General features: G+C 29.3%; 5 protein-coding genes across 11 annotated transcripts; 2 read left to right on the forward strand and 3 right to left on the reverse strand.

Annotated features, from left to right (window-relative positions):
- Window positions 1–4160: 4160 nt before the first annotated feature.
- Window positions 4161–5150, reverse strand: LOC106785685. The gene is made up of 3 exons (XM_014746334.1): window positions 4975–5150; window positions 4651–4857; window positions 4161–4521 (listed from the first exon to the last, which is right to left on the reverse strand). The coding sequence occupies exons 1-3, from the start codon at window positions 5102–5104 to the stop codon at window positions 4238–4240; spliced, it is 621 nt and encodes a 206-aa protein (XP_014601820.1). The 5' UTR covers window positions 5105–5150; the 3' UTR covers window positions 4161–4237.
- A 700-nt stretch (window positions 5151–5850) lies between these two features.
- Window positions 5851–7150, reverse strand: LOC106785686. Its single transcript, XM_014746336.1, has 3 exons — window positions 6871–7150; window positions 6518–6727; window positions 5851–6213 (listed from the first exon to the last, which is right to left on the reverse strand). Exons 1-3 carry the CDS (start codon window positions 7019–7021, stop codon window positions 5948–5950), a joined length of 627 nt encoding a protein of 208 aa, XP_014601822.1. The 5' UTR covers window positions 7022–7150; the 3' UTR covers window positions 5851–5947.
- A 910-nt stretch (window positions 7151–8060) lies between these two features.
- On the forward strand, window positions 8061–10351 carry LOC106785754 (out at first protein). The gene is made up of 4 exons (XM_014746470.1): window positions 8061–8332; window positions 8472–8585; window positions 8662–8980; window positions 9098–10351. The coding sequence occupies exons 1-4, from the start codon at window positions 8195–8197 to the stop codon at window positions 9400–9402; spliced, it is 876 nt and encodes a 291-aa protein (XP_014601956.1). The 5' UTR covers window positions 8061–8194; the 3' UTR covers window positions 9403–10351.
- A 2134-nt stretch (window positions 10352–12485) lies between these two features.
- Window positions 12486–17216, forward strand: LOC106785735. 3 transcript variants are annotated; one of them, XM_014746436.1, is made up of 7 exons: window positions 12838–12876; window positions 12974–13007; window positions 13088–13231; window positions 13368–13622; window positions 16077–16220; window positions 16309–16560; window positions 16690–17216. In XM_014746436.1, the coding sequence occupies exons 1-7, from the start codon at window positions 12853–12855 to the stop codon at window positions 16722–16724; spliced, it is 888 nt and encodes a 295-aa protein (XP_014601922.1). In that variant the 5' UTR covers window positions 12838–12852; the 3' UTR covers window positions 16725–17216. The 3 variants fall into 3 exon arrangements, with proteins under 3 accessions (XP_014601920.1, XP_014601922.1, XP_014601921.1); XM_014746434.1 differs by lacking the exons at window positions 16077–16220; window positions 16309–16560; window positions 16690–17216 and adding an exon at window positions 13727–14172 and having other exon boundaries at window positions 12486–12876; XM_014746435.1 differs by lacking the exons at window positions 12838–12876; window positions 12974–13007; window positions 13088–13231; window positions 13368–13622 and adding exons at window positions 15733–15878; window positions 15959–15986 and having other exon boundaries at window positions 16690–17215.
- Window positions 17217–17558: 342 nt separating this feature from the next.
- LOC106785733 (5'-nucleotidase domain-containing protein 3) lies at window positions 17559–23918 on the reverse strand. 5 transcript variants are annotated; one of them, XM_014746432.1, is made up of 10 exons: window positions 23699–23918; window positions 22093–22467; window positions 20430–20605; window positions 20134–20361; window positions 19791–19796; window positions 19573–19713; window positions 19314–19471; window positions 19040–19226; window positions 18819–18959; window positions 17559–18419 (listed from the first exon to the last, which is right to left on the reverse strand). In XM_014746432.1, exons 2-10 carry the CDS (start codon window positions 22292–22294, stop codon window positions 18063–18065), a joined length of 1596 nt encoding a protein of 531 aa, XP_014601918.1. In that variant the 5' UTR covers window positions 22295–22467; window positions 23699–23918; the 3' UTR covers window positions 17559–18062. The 5 variants fall into 5 exon arrangements, with proteins under 5 accessions (XP_014601918.1, XP_014601915.1, XP_014601916.1 ...); XM_014746429.1 differs by having other exon boundaries at window positions 23678–23918; XM_014746430.1 differs by having other exon boundaries at window positions 23506–23918.
- Between the last annotated feature and the right edge of the window lie 302 nt (window positions 23919–24220).

Below are 24220 nucleotides of genomic sequence, written 5' to 3' on the forward strand. Positions count from 1 at the left end.
ATTTTTTATTGCTTGATTTTTCTTTGCTCGTCAATAATTTATAGTGGTTTTTTAAGAATGGAAGTAACTAACATAGTTTGCTGAATGTTTCAGGTTACCATCGTGGGATTTGCCATACCACCCACCAAACATCAAACATTATTTTTCCTAAAAATAAATCGAGTGTTAATAAAATTTGATTTTAAATGATATTACTTTTAAATCATGATAGAGTACAATACTATTCCCGAACTCCTACTCCAATATCATATTATTTTCTAATTTCATATCATCCACACGTTCATCTTTTCATTCTTCATTTCATTCGTAGAAACTAATTATCTTATAATGTTTTTTAATGATTCTTTTATTTTTTTAGGTATTAAGATTTAATCAATTATTGTTGAAACTCTTAATTTTATTTTATTTTGTTTTAGGATATGATTAATTCCAATGCATTTGTAAGTATTGGATTTTCATATAAATAAGGGACATGCTTTCGTTGCATTCATTGCATCTTTGCAAATTTAAACTAACCGTTCTTTTTTCTTTTTCAGGTTCGTTTCCAGTTTCTTTTTTCAATGGGTAGCGGGTAGATTCTTTCTTTGCGAAGAAAGATTTACTTCAGGGATGCGACCCTGCCCACGCGAGTCATGATTTTCTCCTATTTCCATTGATTGGGAGAAAATCATGTCCTTACCTAGAATTCCCCAACACCCAACCCCACACCAAACGATCCTATTTTTTAATATTTTGTTGGCAGGATGAATTATGGAGACGATGCAAAATTCTTTTCAACAAGAAATGAAAGGGTGATCAAAAGTGGACTGAGGTATGGTAAAAACGGTAGTATTTGAATATGTTTATTACTTTCATATTGAATCGAACTCGTAAGAAAAATCATTATTAATGAACTTTCATGTTTTTACAAGTACCATAGATCAGTACAAATTTTTAAAGGTACCATGGATCTTTTTACAAGTACCATGGATTAGTCGAAATTTTATAGGTACCATAGATCAGTTCAAGAGAAGGCGGAAACGGACTAAAAAAGGACTGGAGTTCTGGTAAATTGTTGTAGAAAATAATTATTTCTATAAGTAAATGAATATTTTTAATCAGCTTATTGTTTCATATAATCATTCCGTCCAAGAGGAAGGGGAAGTGAATTAGAAGATGACCAGAAGAGGACAGAGTTATGGTAAACGCTAATATAAAATAATTATTTCTCAATATAGATGAAGTATTTTAATCCATTTATTGTTTTCCTTGTAACATTGCACATGTATGATAGTTATTTTTAATGCACTTTCTTTTCTTTTTCTTTACAGATATTTAGCATAAATTATGTATATTTATTTTTATTATACTATATTTTAGGTAGATTGAAAATTATTAAATATAAAATATTCATTAATTTTAATCTTCGTATGTGTATCTATTAAAATTATTTTAAAGTGTATTAGTTTTCACTAAAATCATGGATGTTACTTGAGTTTTTTTTCAGATTCATTTCTCATTTTCATTTCCTTATTCAGTATTCAAACTTTTCTCTTTATTCTCGATAATTATTATAAGGTTTCTTGAATGTAACTCTTAAGGTGGGGCCTAAGAGTGGGGCTCATTAAAAAACGTTCTCAAGGTGATGATTTTCTTTGGTTTCAATCTAATTCGGATGGGGACATCTTCAGGATGCACATCCCGGGTCTACAGAAGCGGTTACCTCCTCGTGGTTAGACCTGGGCAATGGTATTTTACTTTCAGTATAATGTTTAACATATTTTATATATGTTATACATTCCATTGCAAGTAAAATCTAGCCAAAGACCGCTTACCATAAACATTATAATTGTAATTAGTTTCTTTTAACTTCCCACCTTATATCATATTCCTTTACTTCTTTCCTTGATTCCTTCTATCCATTTAATATACAGAAACTAATTACTTTATAATGTTTTTTAATAATTTTTATATTTTATAGGTACCACACCGCACTTTTTAAATAATTTTTTTAATGTGATTTTTATTTTATTTTGTTTCAGAAAAAATTCATCTTAATAGACTTAAAAGAATTCAATTTTTTGAAGTTTATTTTAGAATAATTTTTAATATAAATCTTCATAAAAATTTATTTAAATTAAATAATAAAGTTTAGATATTATTTATTATAATAAAACTACAAAAATATTTAATAAAAAAATTCGGATAATGTTATATCTCGTTCTATTTCTTTTTTAAATCTCAATCTTCCTTTTGTGTTTCGAAGTATTTCTTTTGTTAACGAAATTACAGCAAGTGTGGAATCATCGAGCAAATCTTGCATTAGAATAGTATATATCAAGGATAAAGATAGTTTATCATTCCACTGCTTTTCAATTTTTAAGATATATATAGTTATATCTGAATAATAATAAACAAGATCTCCGAAAAGAGCTGTGCTTTCAATTAATAAAAATAAGGCTACAGGATAAACAAAAGTCATATCAATAACATGTATTGTTAAAAATGAATTATATAACATTTATTCTTTGCAAAATAATTTACTCACTTTTTGCAAATATAAATATAAAGCATATAAGAGTTGAACTTACCATTTTGAACAATTTCTTGTTTGTTAAAAGTCTTATCATTAATATGAATTCTCTCCTTTTGTAATGTTGCTATACTTTCGTTAATGTTATTTACTATATTTGCAAGTAAATGTTTGATCATTGTAAATTTTAAATAATAAATATCTTCTTCGTGTAAAGTTTTAAGAGCTTCTGCATATTTTTGTCTGCGTGTCGTCAGCTCTTTTCTAACTATAATATATATATATAAATATATATAAATAAAAGTTTCTACTAAATTATTATGTAGAAAAAAATATTTAAATAAAGTATTTTAATACATAATAATGATACGTACAGTGATTTTTATTAAATTCGATTTTGGAAATAGTAGTTACGAACGGATCGAAATTAATATTTTGTTCCTTGGAACTTGTAGTTTCCTTGGAACTTGTAGTTTCCTCATTAGCATACACGATCTTTAATAGCACTAAATAACACCCAATATATAGTGAATTTATTTGCATGATGACTTATAATTAGTAAAGATATATCTGAATATAATTAAGAACGTAACAATGATGTATTCGGTAGCTAAATATACAGTGATATTCTTATGTAAATGTTAGCGTATAAATATGTATTTACTGAATTTATATACTAAATATGTATTACTGAATGTATGATAGAAATTAAATGACACTTCTAAAGATGTAAACAATAAACTATAAGTTAATTATAAATTTTATAAGAAATGTAAGCAAATATCAAATGTCGAAACGGATAGAATTCATAATTATATGTATTTTTACATATAATATTAACATTTATATTTCTAATACTCTATTAATACTAAAATTATTGTTTTAGAATTTCATCTTACAAGCTAAATTAAAGCAAAAGTAACAATTTCTGATAGAAATTATATTAAGATATTTATGACAAATTATTAGAAGCTTCTTCTTATAATAAAAAAAAAATTTGTTTCAATGTATAAATATAAACGTTACTTTTAACGAATTTCTCAAAGTCATGTAGAATAATATTGAGACGATATGTCCCTTCTAATCGTTACAATTTGATTTGTTTAAACGTTTTATTTTATCGTTTAAAATCTTCCAAATATTTGTTTTCAGATAAAATTTGAATAAAGATGTTTTTTTTTAATACTTTGGTAATAGGGATACTTTTATTTGTAATAGAAATATAGGGCTGTAAAAAAAAAGCCAAAGTAAAATGAGTACTACTAAGGTATATTAATCATATTGAGTCGTGACGATCAACAAATAGCGTTTCAAACGAAATATAATACAGTTATAAATATATCCTAAAGAGGTATTTGATCCTTCACTTTTCTCATGCTGATGATGAATAAACAATACACCTCAGACAATTTTTTATGCGTTCAATTATTTTATGCTCGGGAACACGCAAAGTGTCCACGAATTATTCATTTTTTAAACAACTATGGTAGAGAAAATTCAACATCGAAAGAAAAACAAAAGTAAGCGTATGCAGGACATAAAGCCTACATGCAAAAACATACAACAAATATGTATAATTATCTAAACAAATAGTTTTAGAAAAATTCTTATCAATGTTTATTTTTGGTGGAATAAAATCAACAATAAATGTTTGTAAAACAGTTTATTTATTATACAAAGTAGCTTGAAATAATTCATAATTTATTGAGATTATCTCTGAAATGATTAAAATTCCATGTTTTCTGTTTCTAAAAATTTATTTAATGGAGTATTTAATTTTTGTGTTAATTTATCCTCTACTTTTAGTGGGCGTAGTTCTCTTTCAAGTAAAACCATTTTATGAATAATAGACTGATCCAGAACAAAAGAGAAATTGACAGTATATGACAAAGAAGCACTTAGTAAAGTTTTCCAATTACTTTCAGATTGTAAAATTTCCTCAGTCATTTTCGGAAAATGAAAGTAAATATCTACAAAAAAAATTGTCTTTCCCAATACTGAAAGATAGGCTAAAAAATAACAAAAATTATATCAATAACATACATTGTTAAATGTTTATTATAAAATATTTATCTTTCATATATTTTTATGCTCATTTCTTACAAATTGAATCTAAAGGATGTGAAAATTTGACTTACCATCTATAACTTGTTGATCTGTTAGAGTACGTTCACTCCTTTTAGTAATTTTAGACATTTCTAATATTGAATCACTCTCCCTAATTTGTTGTACTATATTTGCAATAGCATTCATTATTTGGTTTAATTTAGAATAATGTTCATCCATTTTTAAATTTTCAAAAAATTTCGCATCCTCTTGTCTGCGTTTTATTAAAATTTCTTTATCTATAATATATTTATGCCGACATATACATATATGAAAAGAAAATTTTTACTGCATTATTACACAAAATAAACATTTTAATAAAATAATATACTAAAAGACCTTCTAATAATACTTACAATGATTTCGATTCTCTAGTACTGTCTGCATAGAACTTTGGAAATAAGTAGTTTCAAACGCTTCTACACATGTCTGCACAATCGTTAATAGCACTAAATACCAATAAATATGCAGTAGTTTTATTTGCATGATTACTTATTAGAATCTAATCGTAAGTTTAAAATTGGAGTGATCTATTTTCGTAAATGCAAATGTATATATATATTTACTGGCAATGTATAATATAAATGATACGAATTTTCTATATATAAAAACATATAACTATAAGACTGTAATTTAAATATTAACTAGAAAAAAATTGTAAACAAATGCTAACCGTCAAGCCATATAACGTTCATTGTAAGTATAATAATAATATAATGTAAGTTCATTATATGATACGAGCGTTTAGTTATGTAATAATAGAAATAAGGATTTTAACTTTTGTAAATTCTTTATTGAAGAGTTATAATTTGTTTAAAAATGAAAAACTGTTAATCAAAAATTTCTTCTTACAAGCTAAATTAAATTTTGAATATTGTAATAAAAAGAAACTTGGAAAATAATGAACATATACTTGATATATTCGTTAAAAGTTAACTTGTTCAAACGTTGTATTATACCATTGAGAGTCTTCAAAATATCGATTCTTTCAAAAAGAATAAAAAAGTAACTATTTGCTATGGCGGAAACAAATTTGATGTTGGCACATCCTAGTCAAGCATATGCGAAAAAATTATGTCCATTAATCTGATTGATTTAAGAGGAATTCATTACTAATCTGCATTTATAGGTGATATTTGATGAGTTAACGTTAAATACAGTTTTTATTATTCGAGAAAAAAAATTCGGCCCGTGGAGGATTAAAACTTTTAATGGAAAAAAATGAAAATATACGTGTTTATTCAATAATTTATTTGACTTCAAATTTTTGGTGTAATAAATATTATATATTTTATTAAAATTACTAAAGAAATTTTTAAACGTGCATTCTTAATATGTCCAAATTTTACGTTTTGGAGCTTTTCTTATTTTGAATTGTAATTCTTGTTTGTTTTCGTGAAAATGTTTTTTAACTACAGAAATTAGAGCAACAGTAGAGGAATCCAGAATAGTTTCCATTGAATGAGTAAATTTCACAGCTTTACTTAATACATTATGCCAATCAATTTGAACTTCTAAGATCTCTGTAGTTATTTCCGGAAAATTATAATAAATATCTGCGAACCAAGCTGTACATGCTGCTATTGATAGCATGTCTACAATATAAAATAAAAATATATCAACGACTTACAACGTGAAATATTTAATATTACTTTTCTTTTGTATAATTTTAAGTTTATTTTTTGGAAATATATACATGTGGGACGAGCGCCTCCATACCAAATACTTAAATAAGCATTTGTGAAGAGATTGGACGGTGGGCCCTGGATAGCTCAATGGATAAAGAGCAGTCGCTCGGAAAACGAAAGATCCTTAATTCGAGTCCAGGTTCAGTTCAGTCCAACAGTCCAATTTTTTCACGAATTCTACATATATAAAGGATAGAAATATCTAACTTACTGTATATAATATCTTCAGTTGTTGGAATAGGTTCATTGTGTGCACTAGATTCGGCCGCTAACAATATTTTTACAGATTCTTTAATTGTATTTACTATGTCTCGAATAGAATCTTTGATATTTCCAAACTCAAAATATTTGATATTCCCATTTTTAAAAATTTTTACAAATTGTCGATACTCCTCTTTAACTCTTGTAAACTCTTTTTCATCTATAATATATTTATATATATATATATGTATGTATATATATAAATATCATTTTGTTTTTAATTATCATATAAGATAATCATTTAAATAAAGTAATACAATAAATATTAGCTTAAAAATTTAAAGATATTTTTATAGCACGTACATTGTTCTTTATTCTCTAGCATTTCTTCCTCAGCCCTTCCGAGCGAAGTGCCCATGTATTTTATTTTCTGGAAATTTGAAGTTCTCCCATTTATTTGCACAATCGTTAACAACACTAAAAACCACTTAATATACAGAAATTTTCTTTGCATAATGGCCAAACAACGATGTGCACTATATTATTTTAATCTTATTACGATGTATTATATAATAAATATAATTAAGAATAATGTTCTCTCGTAAAAGCCAATGTACTTCTATACTTATATATGTATTTACTTAATGTTTATGATACAAATGAGGACACATGGGAATAGCAAGTATATAAGCTCAATGTAAAATTGATATCAAATATCCTAATGAATAACGTTTATTTAAACTTAATGAAAACATAACTAATATTTACTCTATTCTATTCACACGTTATCACGTGTTACTATTACAGAAAAAACGTTTCTAATTTTTATATAATAATGCTTCTTATTTTATTTTATAAAGAGAATTTTCATTTTGTGAAAGATAATAAATTATTATTTTATTATTATCTTTTTTTCTTCATTCAAGTTTAAATAAAGCATTCGAAGCAAATGAAGAACAAAATTTGTTTTTTCCGAATTTACAACAGAGCAGTACAGGTACGGTAACCATTATTTCTAGAAGAAAATACAGTACAAACAATAAAATTAACTACGTTTTTTTGTTTAAAATAATTATACAGAATAGTACTTTAAAATAAAGTATGAATTATCATTGTAAGTATAGGCAGGTATTGAAACAAAATCAAAATAATTATTATTACAAATAGCAGATATTAAAAAGTGGACAAAATAATTATCTTTAGATGGGAATATCTCAAGAATAAATGATCAGATTGATATAGTCATTTAGATCATTTTTATTCGTAAAATTATAAAATCTCGTAAAAAAATGATCTAGAGAAAAAATTATTACAATTATTAGATGTCGCCCGAATATAATGCAACTTTTTCCTTTGAAGTTTTTTAATAGGAATTTAAACAAAATATGTATTTAATTGTTCACTTTGTCGTGAATTATTTTTATAAAGCATATTAGGTAAGATGGATATAACCAAGAGTGGTACATAGTAGGGGAACATTACTGTTGCATAGAATTTTTATAGTTCATATTTTCGCCATACTTGTCGCTTCGAGCGATACGTACACACACCTTATCAAGCGAAGAGTAAAAAAATAACTAGGAGTGTAATCAGTAGTGAGTACAAACACAAAAACGAGTGATCGTTAAATTGCATATTGTTGATTTAATTATTTGACCAAATAACCTTATAGCAATGGTGACTACGAATGTTAGACTTCGGTCGTGTAATTAAAGATATTGATCATGCTACAATGAAGTTTGTCGAATTTCAAACAACCTTTATCGTTTTTCAATACTTAACTTCTATTTGTATGACACATTTACTTATAAATGTAAAAAATCAAGTAAGTATAATCATCATTTTCAAATATTATATAAATTTGATTTACATTTTAGAGTAATGTTAATTAAATGTTCTTGATAACCTAAAATATTGATACTACTATGATAATCAATATTTTATTATTAATACATATTAATTAGGGTGGCGATATTCTTCTTGAAACGATATCATCTAATGTTACCGAAGATGTAATTATCTTGGAATTTCAACGTTCTGATGGTACACTTGTAACGCAACTAATAGACTTCAAAAATGCAAGTATTTGCTAATATTTGAATAATTATATAATTTAAGTATTGATGAATAATTATTTCTTTACATTATATTTAGGAGGTACAAGTAATAAAGGCATTGGTTCTTGGTGAAGAGGAAAGAGGGCAAAATCAATATCAAGTTATGTGCTTTGTAAATCATTTTTATAAAGTTGATTTTATATCCTCTGATGCTATGTCTAAGCTACGCCAAAAGAACCCAGGCACTGTCCGTGTTGCAGAAGAAGATAAAGGTCATGCCAATTATACTATGGACTTGTTTTTGGATATCTCTCAATCTAAGGATATTTCTAAACATGTAGCTAGTCTTTGTAGCGAAGCAGCTGGTTCAGCTTATACAAGAAACGAAGACATCAAACAATGGATTCAAAGGCCAGGCAAGTTTTAACGATAAAAAAGTATACTTTTAAGTATACTTTCTCAAATATTAACATAATATTGCGTTTATTTATAGTAGGAAATGATAAATTTTATAAATGTAATTATTTTATCAGGTTCTGTAGAGATGTCATTAATGACAGCAGTCTATAATTTTACATCTTCTCCTTTGTCGAATGCTGTAGAGACAAGGTCACCATTTGTCTCTAAATGCGCTGATACATCCAATTTATGGGTACCTTGTACATGTTCTCTAGAACTTTGTATCGGTTGGTATCCGTGTGGATTGAAATTTTGTAAAGGTAAAACTGAAGGTAGAAAAGTACCTAGCACTTATAGATGTGGTATAAAAACTTGTAAAAAATGTTTTATATTTACTTATTACTCGAAAATGAAGCAAAATTGTTTATGGGATGAATGACATATAAGAACGCTATTAGACGTGGATTCAACATGATTTAATACATAATGACACATTTAAATGCATTTTGTGTTTCGTATACAACTATGATAATTCCTATTGAATGAACAATATTCGTTGTTCACTCTCAATTATACATTTTTTCAAGAATTGTTTAGTATGTTTAACAATGAAATGGGCTTTAATTAATTATTTCTACATAAATTTTATTTTTATTGGCGTTAGTTACACTTCAAAAAAATATATCTTTAATGTTAACTTTTGGATAAAAAGTTATGGCACATTATTTTTGTATAATTTAAAGTTGTACTAATTGCAGGGAAACTAGTTTAATTAGCAACACTTAGATCTCAAATGCACAAACTATTAAACATATGGCTCTTTTTTTATATATATGTATGTATATTTTTGAATGGATATATTTGTAATATAGACAAAAAAAAAAAGAAACCATATTTATCCAGGATATATGAGGTAGGATAAATTTACCTCACCTACAGACATTCCGAGTTTCTAACGTTCCATTCCATGCTCATTTATAATATAACACATTAAATTTCTCTTTTCATGTGCACCAGTCTTCTTTACTATTCATTTACTGTATCAATCTGTATCAGTTAATAAAAGTATAACATTCCTAAAATGCTTCGACTTAAGGAGCTATGGTTTTATCAATCTATATGTTTTATAGAATATGTCTATATGATATATTACAAATGATTCATTCAAATTTATACATATAATGTGTTTCGATAATATATGTATACGAGAAAAGATTAAACTGCTACAAGTTGTAAGTCTTTGAAGACACTTTTGTACATAACATGGTAAAGCTGCCATTTTTATATTAAATAATATATTGAGGGTACACTTTCATTTCTTATTGTATATAGTATAATAATAATATATTGAAAATTGAATAAGGATCAAAAATGTGTATGAAAATATTCAAACATCGTGTATATACAAATTTATATTAAATATTAATTACTCTGAATATACAATAAATAATAATATTATATATACAACAGTAATATGTAAAATGTATAAACTATATAAAGTTTAACATAGTTAAAAACTATGAGAAAAAATAAGAGTAAGTTAAGTATATTGGCGTGTTTATAAATGAAATTAATGTATATGTTTTTTAATAAGAGAACATACTACGTATTTATTAGAGCTACATTACTGTAAAAAAAGACTGCGAAATCTGTCCAATGAATAAAAATAAATATCAATGTTCTTTGAGCTTCCTTACAAAATAGGATATATTTATAATACAATAATTTTGAGATAGTGTAGTAAATATAATGAAGCCATTATTGACTTGATTGCTTTAATATTAATATTTTTCTGGATCGTGAGAAGTGACAATTTTTTCGTAAAAATTAAAGTTATTATTTCAGCGTTTTTTAGAGTCCGCTATTATGTTTTTCAAAAATATAATATTAAATTCATAATCAGTGACCCTAAAAACCCCCAAATACAGACTTTTGAAAGGGTTCAAGTACTTTTTAATGAAAATTTTCGTCTTTTTCAGTCCGCCATTTTGTTTTTCAACAAAATAATAATAGATTCGTAATCAGCGATCTCGAAAATCCTAATATACCGACTTCAAAAAAGATTGAATAAATTTTATATAAAGACGTTCGCTATTTTTTATTTTTTTAAATAATATCAAATTCGTAATCAGCGACCTCGAAAGTCCTGAAATAATAATTTTCAATAAAATGGAACCAAATCTACTAGGTAGTGTGCATTGTACATCGTTTCACGATAAATAATATCGCGAGTTTTTAAAAGTTATTAAGTAAAAATAACTTGTAGAGTCACGTATATGATATTCAATTTTTATGGTTTTTAATATTTTGCATAATAGATTTACCACATTTATTTGTGTAAATTTTAATATACTCGTATATTACTAATATGTATTTATACTAATATATACTTGTGTTTTTGCTTTATTCATTTATGCAATAATCACAAATCTTGACAGTCGATTACAGTATTTGGTACATACTCCTATTAGTATATAAGTTTAGAAAATACGTGGTTAAACTGGGGTGTCGGAGGTCCTCTCTAGTTTAAAATTTTGTACTCTGATGGCATGTGTTTGTGTGTATGTTTGCTTTTTTAAAATATAGGTAGTAAATTTAAAGTAAGTAAAAGTAGGTAACATTCTTTTTTAAGCGAATGTGTAAACTTTAATTTTAAGTTAGTAGAACTCGGAAACGGCACTGGGTTTGTTTCCCTTCAGGAGTGGAAGTTCCCGCCTCTGGGATTATACAAAATTGTCATAAATTATATCTCTTATAATTTCGAAAGAGATTCATTTCTATTTCGATTCTATCTCAAACAAGATAGAATCTCTAACAATCCCTTATATAAAAATATAAGTTTTATGTATATTATTTAATGTCAGTAGTTTTATTAAGATGTTATCAATTACACAATAATAAAATAATAGTCTTTTAAGATTTTTACAGCCTTAGAGCATTAATTAGGCCTGATATAACAATCAAGGGATGAATTTATTCATTTTGGAATGAACTAATATTTGTATCGAATTGTGCGATCAATTTCGGGCAAATGTAAGGTATGTAATAGTTAGTTTGTGTGCATACGAGGTTAGAAGCAACTGCCAGGCGTACTTTTTTTATAGGTGAGCTGTTTCTGGCAATCAACTGCAATTCTCTAAAAGGATGCAATGCCAATAAGAAACCGCTGTAAGGGGTATCGCACTGCAATCGGCATAAACTCGTCTGCTGCGTATGATGCCATCAAACGCGTGGGCGTATGAATTGTTTGATTATATACAGATGTTCGTTTATTTTTTGGCTACGAAAACAACGCAAATTGTTTGACATACAAATATTGAGGATTCGAGTTTTCCTGATAAATTGTGTTAATTAATTTAAAATCAACAAAATCGGTTCCACAACAAAATACATATGCACATACATGTATAACTATAATATATATATTTTATAATATTTTTATTGAATATCTAATGTATAATAACGGTAAACATTTTAAGCATTCTAATGCGTTTACAAAAGGTTTATTAAAAATAAGAAAATGTAAGGGAGAAATAGTATTACGATATTTCTCCATATCGATTTCGATAGATTACGTTTGCGTCAGAAGTTTGCGATTTGTTTCGCAAAGTGTCTAGCGTGCAATGGATTTCAATTAAGCATCGCTATATAGCCTTTTCGAATTAATAGATGATTGGTAATGATCTATTAACACTGATAAAAATGTCTCAGCGTTGCTATTAATTAGTTTACGAACGCTCACCATCGGTATAACGTTTTCATCGGTAGAGTAAGTTGACAGACGTACATTTGTCTCTTCGGATCGATCATTCGGTATCTCGCTTTGGTGATACTTGCTTTAATATCATCATTAAATTTCTGATACCTACATACATTAGTGCGTACAATCATGTGGGAGAGCAACGATGACATGGTAATTATCTTTCGCGCATCGAAATATAATATACGATAATTTAGAAAAGTTAAAATTCACTAAATCTCTTTGAACGTTTAATCTTTTATTTTTGCAGCAAGAAATTGATCTTAGCAAGGATCAACTTAAGCGTGAGTATTAAATATTTGGTATAACATTAATCGTTATTCGATTATTCGTAATAAAATGTATTGTACGTAAAACCTGACAGATCTTAGAATGGCATTCGACACATTCGATCCCGAAAAAAAAGGCGCTATTCAAACCTCGATGGTTGGAACAATTTTAGAAATGTTAGGACACGAAATAAGAGGTGTTAATTTGCAAGACATGATCGCAAATTATGATTTATGGGGTGCGTTTAATTCTTTCATATAAAGTTTACTCAATCATTTTATACTTTTCGATTCTTAAAGGTATAGAATGAAAAAGTAATTCAATTATTTTTCCTTTTTCGATGAAAAATTCAAAACAATTCAATGTCGATATAGGATCGGGAGAGTTAAAATTCGACGATTTCACCAAATTGGCATCTCGTTTTATGGAAGAGGACACGGACACGGAAGCAATGAAAGAGGAACTTAGGGAAGCTTTTCGAATTTACGATAAAGAAGGAAACGGTTATATCACTACCGATGTCTTCCGAGACATTCTTCATGAGCTGGACGACCAACTGTCCCCGGAGGAACTTGACATGATTATAGAGGAAGTGGACACTGATGGATCTGGCACGCTTGACTTTGAAGGTGAAAAGACGGCTTTTTTATTTTAAAATTGCTCGTTTGTACAGTACGCAGGTTTGTCTCTCTTCGATTTATCCTAGAGATAAAATTGATGATTTATACTTCAGAATTCATGGAGGTCATGACGGGATAAATGATGAGCTTCTCGCCAGAATTAGCAACATCCACCAATGCGGACGAGAAGACGAGAAACATCTTGTCACGTGTACATATAGGGACATGTCTGTTTTTTCGAATGTATGTGTGTGCGCGTATGAGTGTACGTTCGGCAGCATGTTCCTTGATCAAATTATGTATTATTTAAAGTTTGATTATATGCAGTTGAAATCTGTGCCTTTTAATTTTCCAGGATTGATTTTAGAGTTTTAACAAACTCCTCTCTCGAAAGATCTTGAAGTCAATAGAAATACATCTTGGTGCATTTAACAAAGTTGAAATTTCATGAAATTCTATAGTTTGATCAATAAACATATTTTGCTGACACGTTAAACAATCATTATATAAAGTATATAGAATTACTTTAAACTAATGTAAACTTTTATTTGAATTTAATATGAACTCTTATTTAAAAACATATGAACAAGTAATGTGTGTGAATTTAGAAAAAATTTAATAAAGAGATAAAAATCGTAAAACATTACACTATTATTGCTTTTGATGAAATAATTTCCATATCATCTAAATACATAATAACTATTTAATGTACCTACACACGTATATATCATAATTATTAAGTTTAGAGTGACGTTCACTAATTTTTTAATAATTGTATTTATATAAAATATTCGACTATTTAATTTTTTTGTTTTACCTTTAAAAAAGGTTGAACAAAAGTAGAAAGAAATATAACATCGACATAGTGACGACAGTAAGTTCTGCAGTTTGTCAGATCTAACGATAGATTATCCACCCATGTATTCACCAACTTCCACTCGGCTTTTACGAGCTTATAATTAGCGACCTCTAAGAATAAAGTACCTGCAGTTATTACGTAGAACCTTCTTAGATTCGTCCCAAGATTGTGTTTCCGGCGTAAAGCCAACTATGTCTATTGTCATAGCTTTCATCTGACACGTGTCTCACACAAATGTAATAAACTAATGCCACTTAGTAAAGTAATACGTTTTTGGCTTGATATCATATTCTTGCTGACATTTAACGTTATGAACTATTAATTATAAGTTAATAATTATACTTTAGTTGTAAAAATGCAAAGAAGCGCAAATTTCATTTGCCGATAATATCCATAAATATGATAAACTTCATTTCGATCTAATTACTATAACTTTGTTAACGGAAGTAAATGAATAAATTGTACACGATTCTGAATTTTGTAAATAAATTGAGGATCAATTTGTATGAAATTCCAAAAATCTATTAAAAATAATTACACCTAAAATACGCTTAATAAAATTTAACAGATTAAATTCTATTATAGATCGTTGATCGTTGATATCTCTATAAAAGCAATTACGATGAATAGCAGGGTTGCGTCAGAATATAACTAAAAGCTTTCATCTACATGTATATATTAACTATATAGAAAATATATTCAAACTCCGATTTATTAAGTAGTGCTCGTGTATAATTAAAAAGTAAACATATATACATTTAAATAAGTAGGTATATACATTTGTTTTCATCGACTCCGTCCGTCAATGAAATAAAAATACAAAATAAATATTAAAATATAATAAATATGCAATAGCACCAAAAAATGTATATTATTTATAAACGCGTAAATTAATACTCTTAGAAATAGTTAATGACAAACATTCCAAGTTCGATGATTTCCAATTAGATCCATGCAGAAACAATATTTGTAAGACTTAGCAACTTGTTCTGCTTAATTTCGTGTATATTATCGTTACTATACGTTGCACAACTCGATAACGGATTGTAATCGATTGAACGCATCGGAACATGAGGATTTATGAAAGTAAAGAGAAACACTCGTGCGAACACTTGATGTTGCAAGCAAGGAACCATTAGCGCGGCGATCTATTGGTACAATTGTGATGTGTTTAAGGAAATAGGGAGTGGGGGGTACGTCCTCGATGAATTTGAAAACCGCTAGATTCGAGGATTTGTAGATATTAGCATGCACAATTATGTGCCAGATCTGCGATATGACCACTTAAAACAGAAGTCCACGGCCAGAATTTAGTGCATACTCCGATAACCCGTGGACGTGAACGTGTCAACTGACAAGCGTGTGGTTTTAACATTTGAACATCTAAGTATCAAAATCTCATCATGGTAAGTAGTATTTTTAGTTTTAGAATTAAATCTATAATGAATAGAAAAGAATTATAAAGAAATCTCTATTCCGTTAATAGGATGATCTGACAAAGGACCAAATTGCGCGTAAGTACGAATATAAGATTTCAAAATCAATAAAAATTGATTTTTCTTATAATCGATCGACGCGTCTTTTAATATTTCATATTATTTAAGTGTTGAAGAAAGCATTCAGCGCGTTTGATCATGAAAAAAAGGGATGCATCGGCACCGACATGGTTGGCACAATTCTGACGATGCTGGGTTACGAGTTGAGTGAAAAAACACTCCAAGAAATCATCAAGGAGGTGGACGAAGATGGTGCGTGTTTAAAATATGCCAAAGGATAGATATTGTTTTTTTTTTACCGTGTACTTTATTTGTTTTTATCTTGATTTTATTCTCCTAGGTTCCGGCGAACTTGAATTCGAAGAATTCTGCACCTTAGCTGCGAGATTTTTAGTAGAAGAAGATACGGAGGCAATGCAACAAGAATTACGCGAAGCATTCCGTTTATATGACAAAGAGGGTAATGGTTACATTACAACCGCGGTATTTCGTGACATTCTTCATGAACTGGACGACAAGTTGACGAACGAGGAATTAGATTTGATGATCGAGGAAATTGATGCTGATGGTTCAGGAACTCTCGATTTTGATGGTAATATTAATTATATATTTCATTTAAGTAATAATGTGTTTCATGGAGAAGTGGTTTAAATTTAATGACTCTTATAATAATCAACAACTTGACCCGATCTGATCAAAGAAGAATCATTTTACTTTACAGAGTTTATGGAAGTCATGACTGGTGGTGACGATTAGCAAGTGGTCGTTTAAATTTTTTGAAGACCACGTTTGAACACGTAATTGGCAGCGATCATGGGAATGTTGGCGTATTCATATTTTCTTAAACTTGGCAATAGTTAACACGGTGAAGATCGTGCGCGTGGAAAGAAAAGCCAAGAGATAAGTTGTTATAAATTATTATGTTAACTTGTCTCTGTCGTTCGTTCGACCCCTGGCGCCTACCCTTTTTTACTTTTAGTTTTACGCTTGAAAATGTAATCCCTGATAATCTTTTCTATGGAAAGCAAGTTTACGAATTACCTTGAAGATTCTTTTAGAATAAGTTTACGTACTTACGTAATTTTAATAGAGAAACAATTTGAATTGTAGAATCTCTTCAGTATCTGCTGGTCACATTCCTGTTCTCGTTTTACATTCAATATATACAAGAACGTAGAAATATTAAATAAAACGTCATATGAATACGAAAGACTATCGTATTATATTATAATAAATATCTATAAATAGTTGACGAATTTATTATATTCCCTACTATTCGTAAATTACACATACTATGTATAACTTACGAATATTGCAGTGATCCACGAAAAAAGGAAAAGAGCCAAGAATAAGAAAAATAATAATGAACGTTGGCGAAATATTCAAAGTGTTAACTTGTGAAATACAATCCGCTTGCTTTTTTTGGACCATTGGATATCAATGCTATTATTGTATGTTCAAATAAATTATAATATATTGTTCGATGGAAAGTTCCTAGGTAGGCAAGTTTACTATTATATTTCATTTTTCATCCGAATATATTTGTACGCGTTAAATGGTGGTTAATTAAATTAAGAAATTTAATATAAATTGACGGTAAATTTTATTAATGCGCTACTTACATATATACATGCGACATTTCATCGATCAGAGTATAAACATTTCATTAAATTTTTATTCGCATTAAATTAATAGAGAATATCACCTGATCAATGATGCTTCAATATTTTACAATATACTTATCTACACATTCATTAAATTTATACATATAGATGATCTTTTAATAACGAGATTTCAATAAATGAACAAAATCCTACGACTCGATCAACAAGTGTTTTAATTGAGAAGCTTTTATCGATCTTTCTATTTTTCTATTGAAATTTCAACTAGATTAACTATACATTACACTTATATTACAATTACATTAAGGCTCTTAAGAGTATTTTTGATTTTTTTCTTCAATTATTTAATCGTAAATTATAGAAGGAATTATTTTCACGAAACATAAATCTCTTACATAAAAAAAAAAAGAAAAAAAAAAAATATTTAAAGATAAAAAGAGAGAAATGGAAGACATTTATAAATTAGAACTATTTACACAAAGTAACTCGTGTATTCGTGAGGCATGACACCTCTCCTCGGATAAAACGTATGACTCGTTGCATACTCTAAAAGATTCGTGATCGAGCTCATGTAAACATCAGCGAATCTGAAAAGTCTTCTTGAGAAATAGGTTGGATTGTGATACGTTCTGAAAACCGAGCCGAACTGTTGATTAAATACACACTTTATTTCATTTCTTAATCGATCGCGTTCCATCATCCATTTATTAAGTTCGTCCTGTACTTCTGGACCCTCATAATCTTGATGGTCTTCTATCAAACCGGTCAACATTTGAAGCCAATTTGCATTCTCCTTAAATTTTGGTTGATTAAGCGTTTCAATTTCGTGCTGTAAATTAAGATACATTAATTAAGTATTTTATATATGTGTGTATATATATATATATATATTATTTCGTTTACACTTTTGCGTTAATTAACTTTTAGCGTTCATTGCCTTAGCTGCTGCTATTGTTTAATACGAAAGCGTATGCGAAAGAAAATATTCGTAGTTAATAAAGAATTGCTGGAGAAATAATTCAATGAACGCATATTCTCAAGAATTTTCGAATATGATTTTCTCGGAAAGAAAAAAAAAAATTGTACATTCTTTTTTTCGACTCATTTTGACATATAGAATCAATTAGCTTTCTACCTGATAGATGATGTTTTGTAAACTTATATATACTTATATCTTTAGTGGAAATCATTATACATTTATTCTATATAAAAGATTTTATATATTTACAGTTAATTCCTTAATTATTGCACCGGTTCTCCAACCATGTTCCAGAGTTACATCCGCCAAATCACTGTACGGGTGATCACCAAAATACAATACTTGATGTCCTCGCCATCCTGTCATATCTTGCAGCTGTTTAACCGTACCCTATTATTTTTGAAAAATAATTTTTACGATCATTTTATTCTCATACGAAATGAATCTTATACAGATAAAATATTACTTACTTCTAAGTATATGATACCTTTCCGAAGTTTGGTTACACGATCCCATAGTTGAGTTTTCTTCACCTCATCGTAAATTCGTAATGGCCGTGATTCCTCCGTGAAAAATCTTGGCTTTCTCGCTTGCACGATCACCACGTCGAAGTAATCCTTCCAATTATCGCCAACCAGGAATTTCATGCCTTTATCTCTGGAAAAATATGATTTATTTCTCATGACGCGATTAATAACAACGAAAAATGAATACAATATTTTGCAAACTATAATAGAATATTACACAAAATGAAATGGACTGTTTGTCACCAAGAACATATTTTTGTCAGCATTTTTGAGCCGCTCGAAGAACCTCCTCAAATCTTTGTTTTGTTCCAGATATTCGGCTACGTTTTCTGTTACCATACCATGCATTATGGGATGACAACTTTGTACAGAATTCTGTATCGCATAAAATAACAATCCATTAATTTAACGAAATACCATTGCGTTAAAAGTAATTCAAACGTGTCGCGGCATGTTACACCGTTCTTTTACTTTACCTTAACGTCTCGGAAAAGTATTTCTGGATGATAATCGATATGATTTCTTAAAAAGTATTCCGTAACGTTGCATAGTAAACCCATTTCCGGTACGGAAAAGAGATCTGCTAGTTGTACCATTTTTGTTCGATGAAAACCATCCTTTAATTAAAAAGAAATTGTTTTTATGTTCAAACGCGAATCAATTTGAAATAACATCAAACTAGAAATGTATTTACCTTATGCTATCCCCATCCCATAAGGAATCATCGACAATGCATACAAATATAAAATTTGACTTTAATTATATCATTATGTTTTTTTTTTTTATAATGAAAATTTATTTCATATTAATGGTTCTCGTATAAATGCGGTTAATAAATAAAATCGATGAGACTTCAAAGTTTATAGAGAAAAAGAAAGAGAGAGATGTATATATATATGTATATATTAGATTATATATATTAGAGTAATGAAAATTACGAAGTAATGTGAAAGAGATCGCATTGTATTAGAGTGATTAGTAGAAAAATAAGTATAAATAAGAATCGATGAACATTAAAGAGAATTTAACTTGGTAACCTGTGAATGTTTGTGAGGTGCTTCAACATAAGCTATTGGAATTATTCTATTCTTGTAGAGCCTCAGAACTTCGTCGTCCGGTAACGGGTGTAGACCTCGATAAACAGTACCAAACTGAATTTGTAGGAAACTATCCAGTTTCAGCAATAAACCCTTCTCGATGTCGTAATGAAGTCCACGAACAGCAAAATCCTCTTTGTATTCGAGTTCTCTGATTTCTTCTGGATACTTGGTAATTATGTTTTCCATTTTAGTTATTTCAATATTAATTTGAAATGAATAACTTAAAACAATACCTTGTATTTTTCTATTAACATGTCTCGTCCTAAATTATAAAGTAGATAGTCCATCGAAGGCTTGTAACAAGCAAGAGTGTAATCATAATCGAATCCATATACTTGAACTTCCTTTAGATCCAACTCGTTGCAAGCAAAGACACCCTTAGGATTTACATCTTGTGGAAGCTTCTTTGCTGTGTAAATAAAGTTATTTACAAACCATTATTTTTTTAACAGATATATTTTTATAAGAAATAGTATCTATCGAAAATAAGTCGTTTCAAAGATCGTTACCCTATAAAATGTATGTTTATAATGTGCAAGTACGATGTACACATAATAGGCACAATGTGTATGTGCGTGCATGAATATGTAACTTGTTTGCGTTTAATATTATACATACGTGTACAATTTGCATGTTATATTTGGTATAAGAATAGTATTGTCCATATATATACAAGAGTTGCATATAAGATATCTGTTGTATATGTCGTATAATATTGTGTCCAGGAAAACTTGAAAATAATTCCTTTTGCTCGACGTGGCACGTTGTTTACGGTGGGTCAGAATCGCGAATCAGGCCACCGGATCCATAATGCAATTTAACATTATTACGGAACGCGCACTGACTAAATAAAGAAAGCGAGCCCATCTCGCCATCGTATTTCTCTTTTGCCTGATATTTCATTTTTTTTTCTTCTTTACATCCAAATGCAGCTAAAGTGTAAAAGAAGAAGAGAAAGAAAAGAAACTTGGCTTGATATCGAACCGAGCCATTAAGGTGCTTATCTCGTAACATAAACCGTACAATTCTGAGATGAAGGTCACACGGATGTCGATGTAAAAAATTCAATCTCTTTTTTCTTCTATGTGTTTCCATGATTCGACACAAGAGATTCAATAAATTCATTTTTTTTTTTATTAACAACAATATCGATATATAGTATGCCAAATAAGAGAGATTTAACGAATCTGTTATACAGATTTACAAGATATATAACTCGAAGATCCAAGTAATATTTAAATGGAAGTATTTTTAATTAATTAACTGCATCGGCAAGAACGAATTTTGTCAACAATATACACAACGTGTAATTTAAATATAATACATCTATGTATTATGCATAAAGTATATATAATATATCCCAGCATATATATTCGCTAAATTACGAGGGGTTTGCTTCGATGGTGTAGTATTACATGTCACTAACGAGTATACGTAATCTCTTTGCAAACAAGAATATTTATGAGAATCACCGTCAATTGGCTTTGTGAGACTAATACTTGGGTATACGTTATAATTTTCACTTGGAAACAAGATCTCGAAACGCTTTCCATTAAACGTGTTTCATATCGTAATTTTCATTGTTCTAATTAAATGTTACATACTACTTTGAATTAGAATAATAATATAAAAGATTTAATATATATTATAATTCTGTAAAATTTGGCAAAGAACAAGGAAAGAATGGAAAAATAATTTTTCAAGTTTGCCGCAAATAATATAAGGTAGTCTGGATTGTTGACGTTAAGAGGTGATGCGCATGCGCAATAGTAAATATATACGAAAAGGAAAAGTGGCGCCTTAGAGAAGACATATTCAGCGCCATAGTTGCGTGACAAGTAGTATAAGGTTGGGTTAGGCAAGATGGCAGTGAAAGAGTTGCTATGGTATACTCACATTTGCACTTCTCCAACATTTTCAGGTAATTTCCGCGCATGTCATGTCGAGTAACTTGGCCACGATTGATCGCACGATCACCGATCGATCGGATTCTTTTGTCGACATTGATGCGACAAAGTAAAAGACGACGAGACAAGTAGTTAGAGCTTGTAACTTGATACGACGTCGCGACACCGACGGCAGTCCTAGCGTGCAACATTACGAATAACTACTATTGGTGAACGAGTTAATAATTCGGACGCAACGCTCCGAGTCTATTGGCGCGGCTGATGCCGCGGCAAATTTGAATTTCTTCTATTTCTTCCTCTTCTCTTCCGGTTCCTCTTGGACTTTTTCGTTTTCGTCTTTGTTTGTCTTGATGTATCTTGAAATCTGAAAAAGTATTCCCAATCAAAATTGACATAATTTATTAATAATCAAATTGTATATATATCCCTTCTATTTATGATAATATAATAGCTTTTAGAAATATACAAAATTACTCTACTTTGTTACTTTTATATATAATGTAATCTAATGCTTACGCTCGACAAACTTTTTGGTTTGGATTTATAATAATAAATAAGAAATGTCAATGTATGGATAATAATACACTTTTATTATATTTTTTAAAATTATATTTGGCTGTTGTGCTGTTGCGTTTTCATTACGCTACCATTTTTAACGCTTGTACCAAATCGATCGAAGGCCAAATGTTTACATTAGTTAGAATTACCTTATATTAGATAAATATTATAAAGGGCAATGAATCTGAAAGCATTAACGAAATAAAATATTTGTAATTAATAGTAGAGATAATTCAGTGTAGGCGTACTTGACTAATTAAATTTGTAAGCAAAATTCTCTCGAAAATAGGTATATTTGATCGATCTATATTCTATTTAATAATTTTTGAAATATTTTTCACACCGCACTGTGTTTTTAAATAACCTGAATGAATCGTTGCATATATAACAATTTAAAATTTTGTTGATTTGTTACCAGACCGAAAATATATATGTATTCGAATTAGAAGGTGAACATGCCTGTTGATAGAGAGAACGTGTTAATGAGTTTGTTTACACGAAAATGATGTACTTGTAAGAATGATAAAAGATGGCGTCGAAATGAAGCGCGTTACGTGACCTTGTTGCGATATGCTTGATCTAATTTGTTCTAGGCATATTATGCTACTCGCGTTACGCAATTCTTTAGACGTCATAGATTATGACAGATCATGTTATAATACGTAGGCATCGTGCTGGTAACCGCAGTATCGTATGCGACGCGGTAGCGATCACATGCATACGAAATATGCAACAAAACAACAGTTTCGATTTAACTAACAATTATATTTTATCTTTCTCAACGTTCTTCGCGATCTTTAATTATTTATTTCATTTTTTTTTCAACGTGTATAATATACGTTACCTAAAGATCAATTAGCAACGAATATTATAGTTATATATGTACATATATTTAAATATTCTTATCAGTTCGTTATTTTGATACGAAGAAAGAATCGTAAAGAGAGGAAGAGGTGTAAGTGTCTCGCGTGTACGTTCACTTTTGTTCGCGACTATTGAACCCCCTTGTATCTTACCCCCACCCCCTTATATCTCACAGAAAGATGCGTGGATCCAAATTGTCATCTTCTTTTTTGTATCTTTTTTTTTTTTTGTTCTTCTCTCGCGAACACGAGGCCACGCCGCGGTCCGTTTATAAACGCAGAACTCACGCAATATTGTTGAACAAAATGCCTGTGTCAAGAGTCCTCCCGCTCGTCGATTTACCAACTGCCGTACGTCCAAGTGTTCATTCCTGGCTCTGCTTCCTCTCTCGTACGTTTCTCTCTCGTTCCCTCTTTCTCTCTCTGTCTCTCTTCCTTTCCCTCTTCCTCTCCCTCCTCCATCCTCTAACGTACGACCTTTCTCTCTCGATGCGTTACAATTGCCTCTCTCTCTATCTCTCTCGATTCTCGTCTCCCTCGAAAGAGACACACAGGCTATTTATATCTTTCAGTCTTTCGATCTTCGAATTCCAAGACACACCACCTGGCCCTGACTTTGAAGCCTGATAAGTGTTCGTCTCTACGCATGTCTATCGCAACAAGCAATTGTCACTTATTTCTTTTACTATTATGATT

Source organism: Polistes canadensis, unplaced genomic scaffold (genome assembly GCF_001313835.1).
Source record: "Polistes canadensis isolate GaletaPanama2010 unplaced genomic scaffold, ASM131383v1 scaffold_55, whole genome shotgun sequence".
Classification (NCBI taxonomy): domain Eukaryota; kingdom Metazoa; phylum Arthropoda; class Insecta; order Hymenoptera; family Vespidae; genus Polistes; species Polistes canadensis.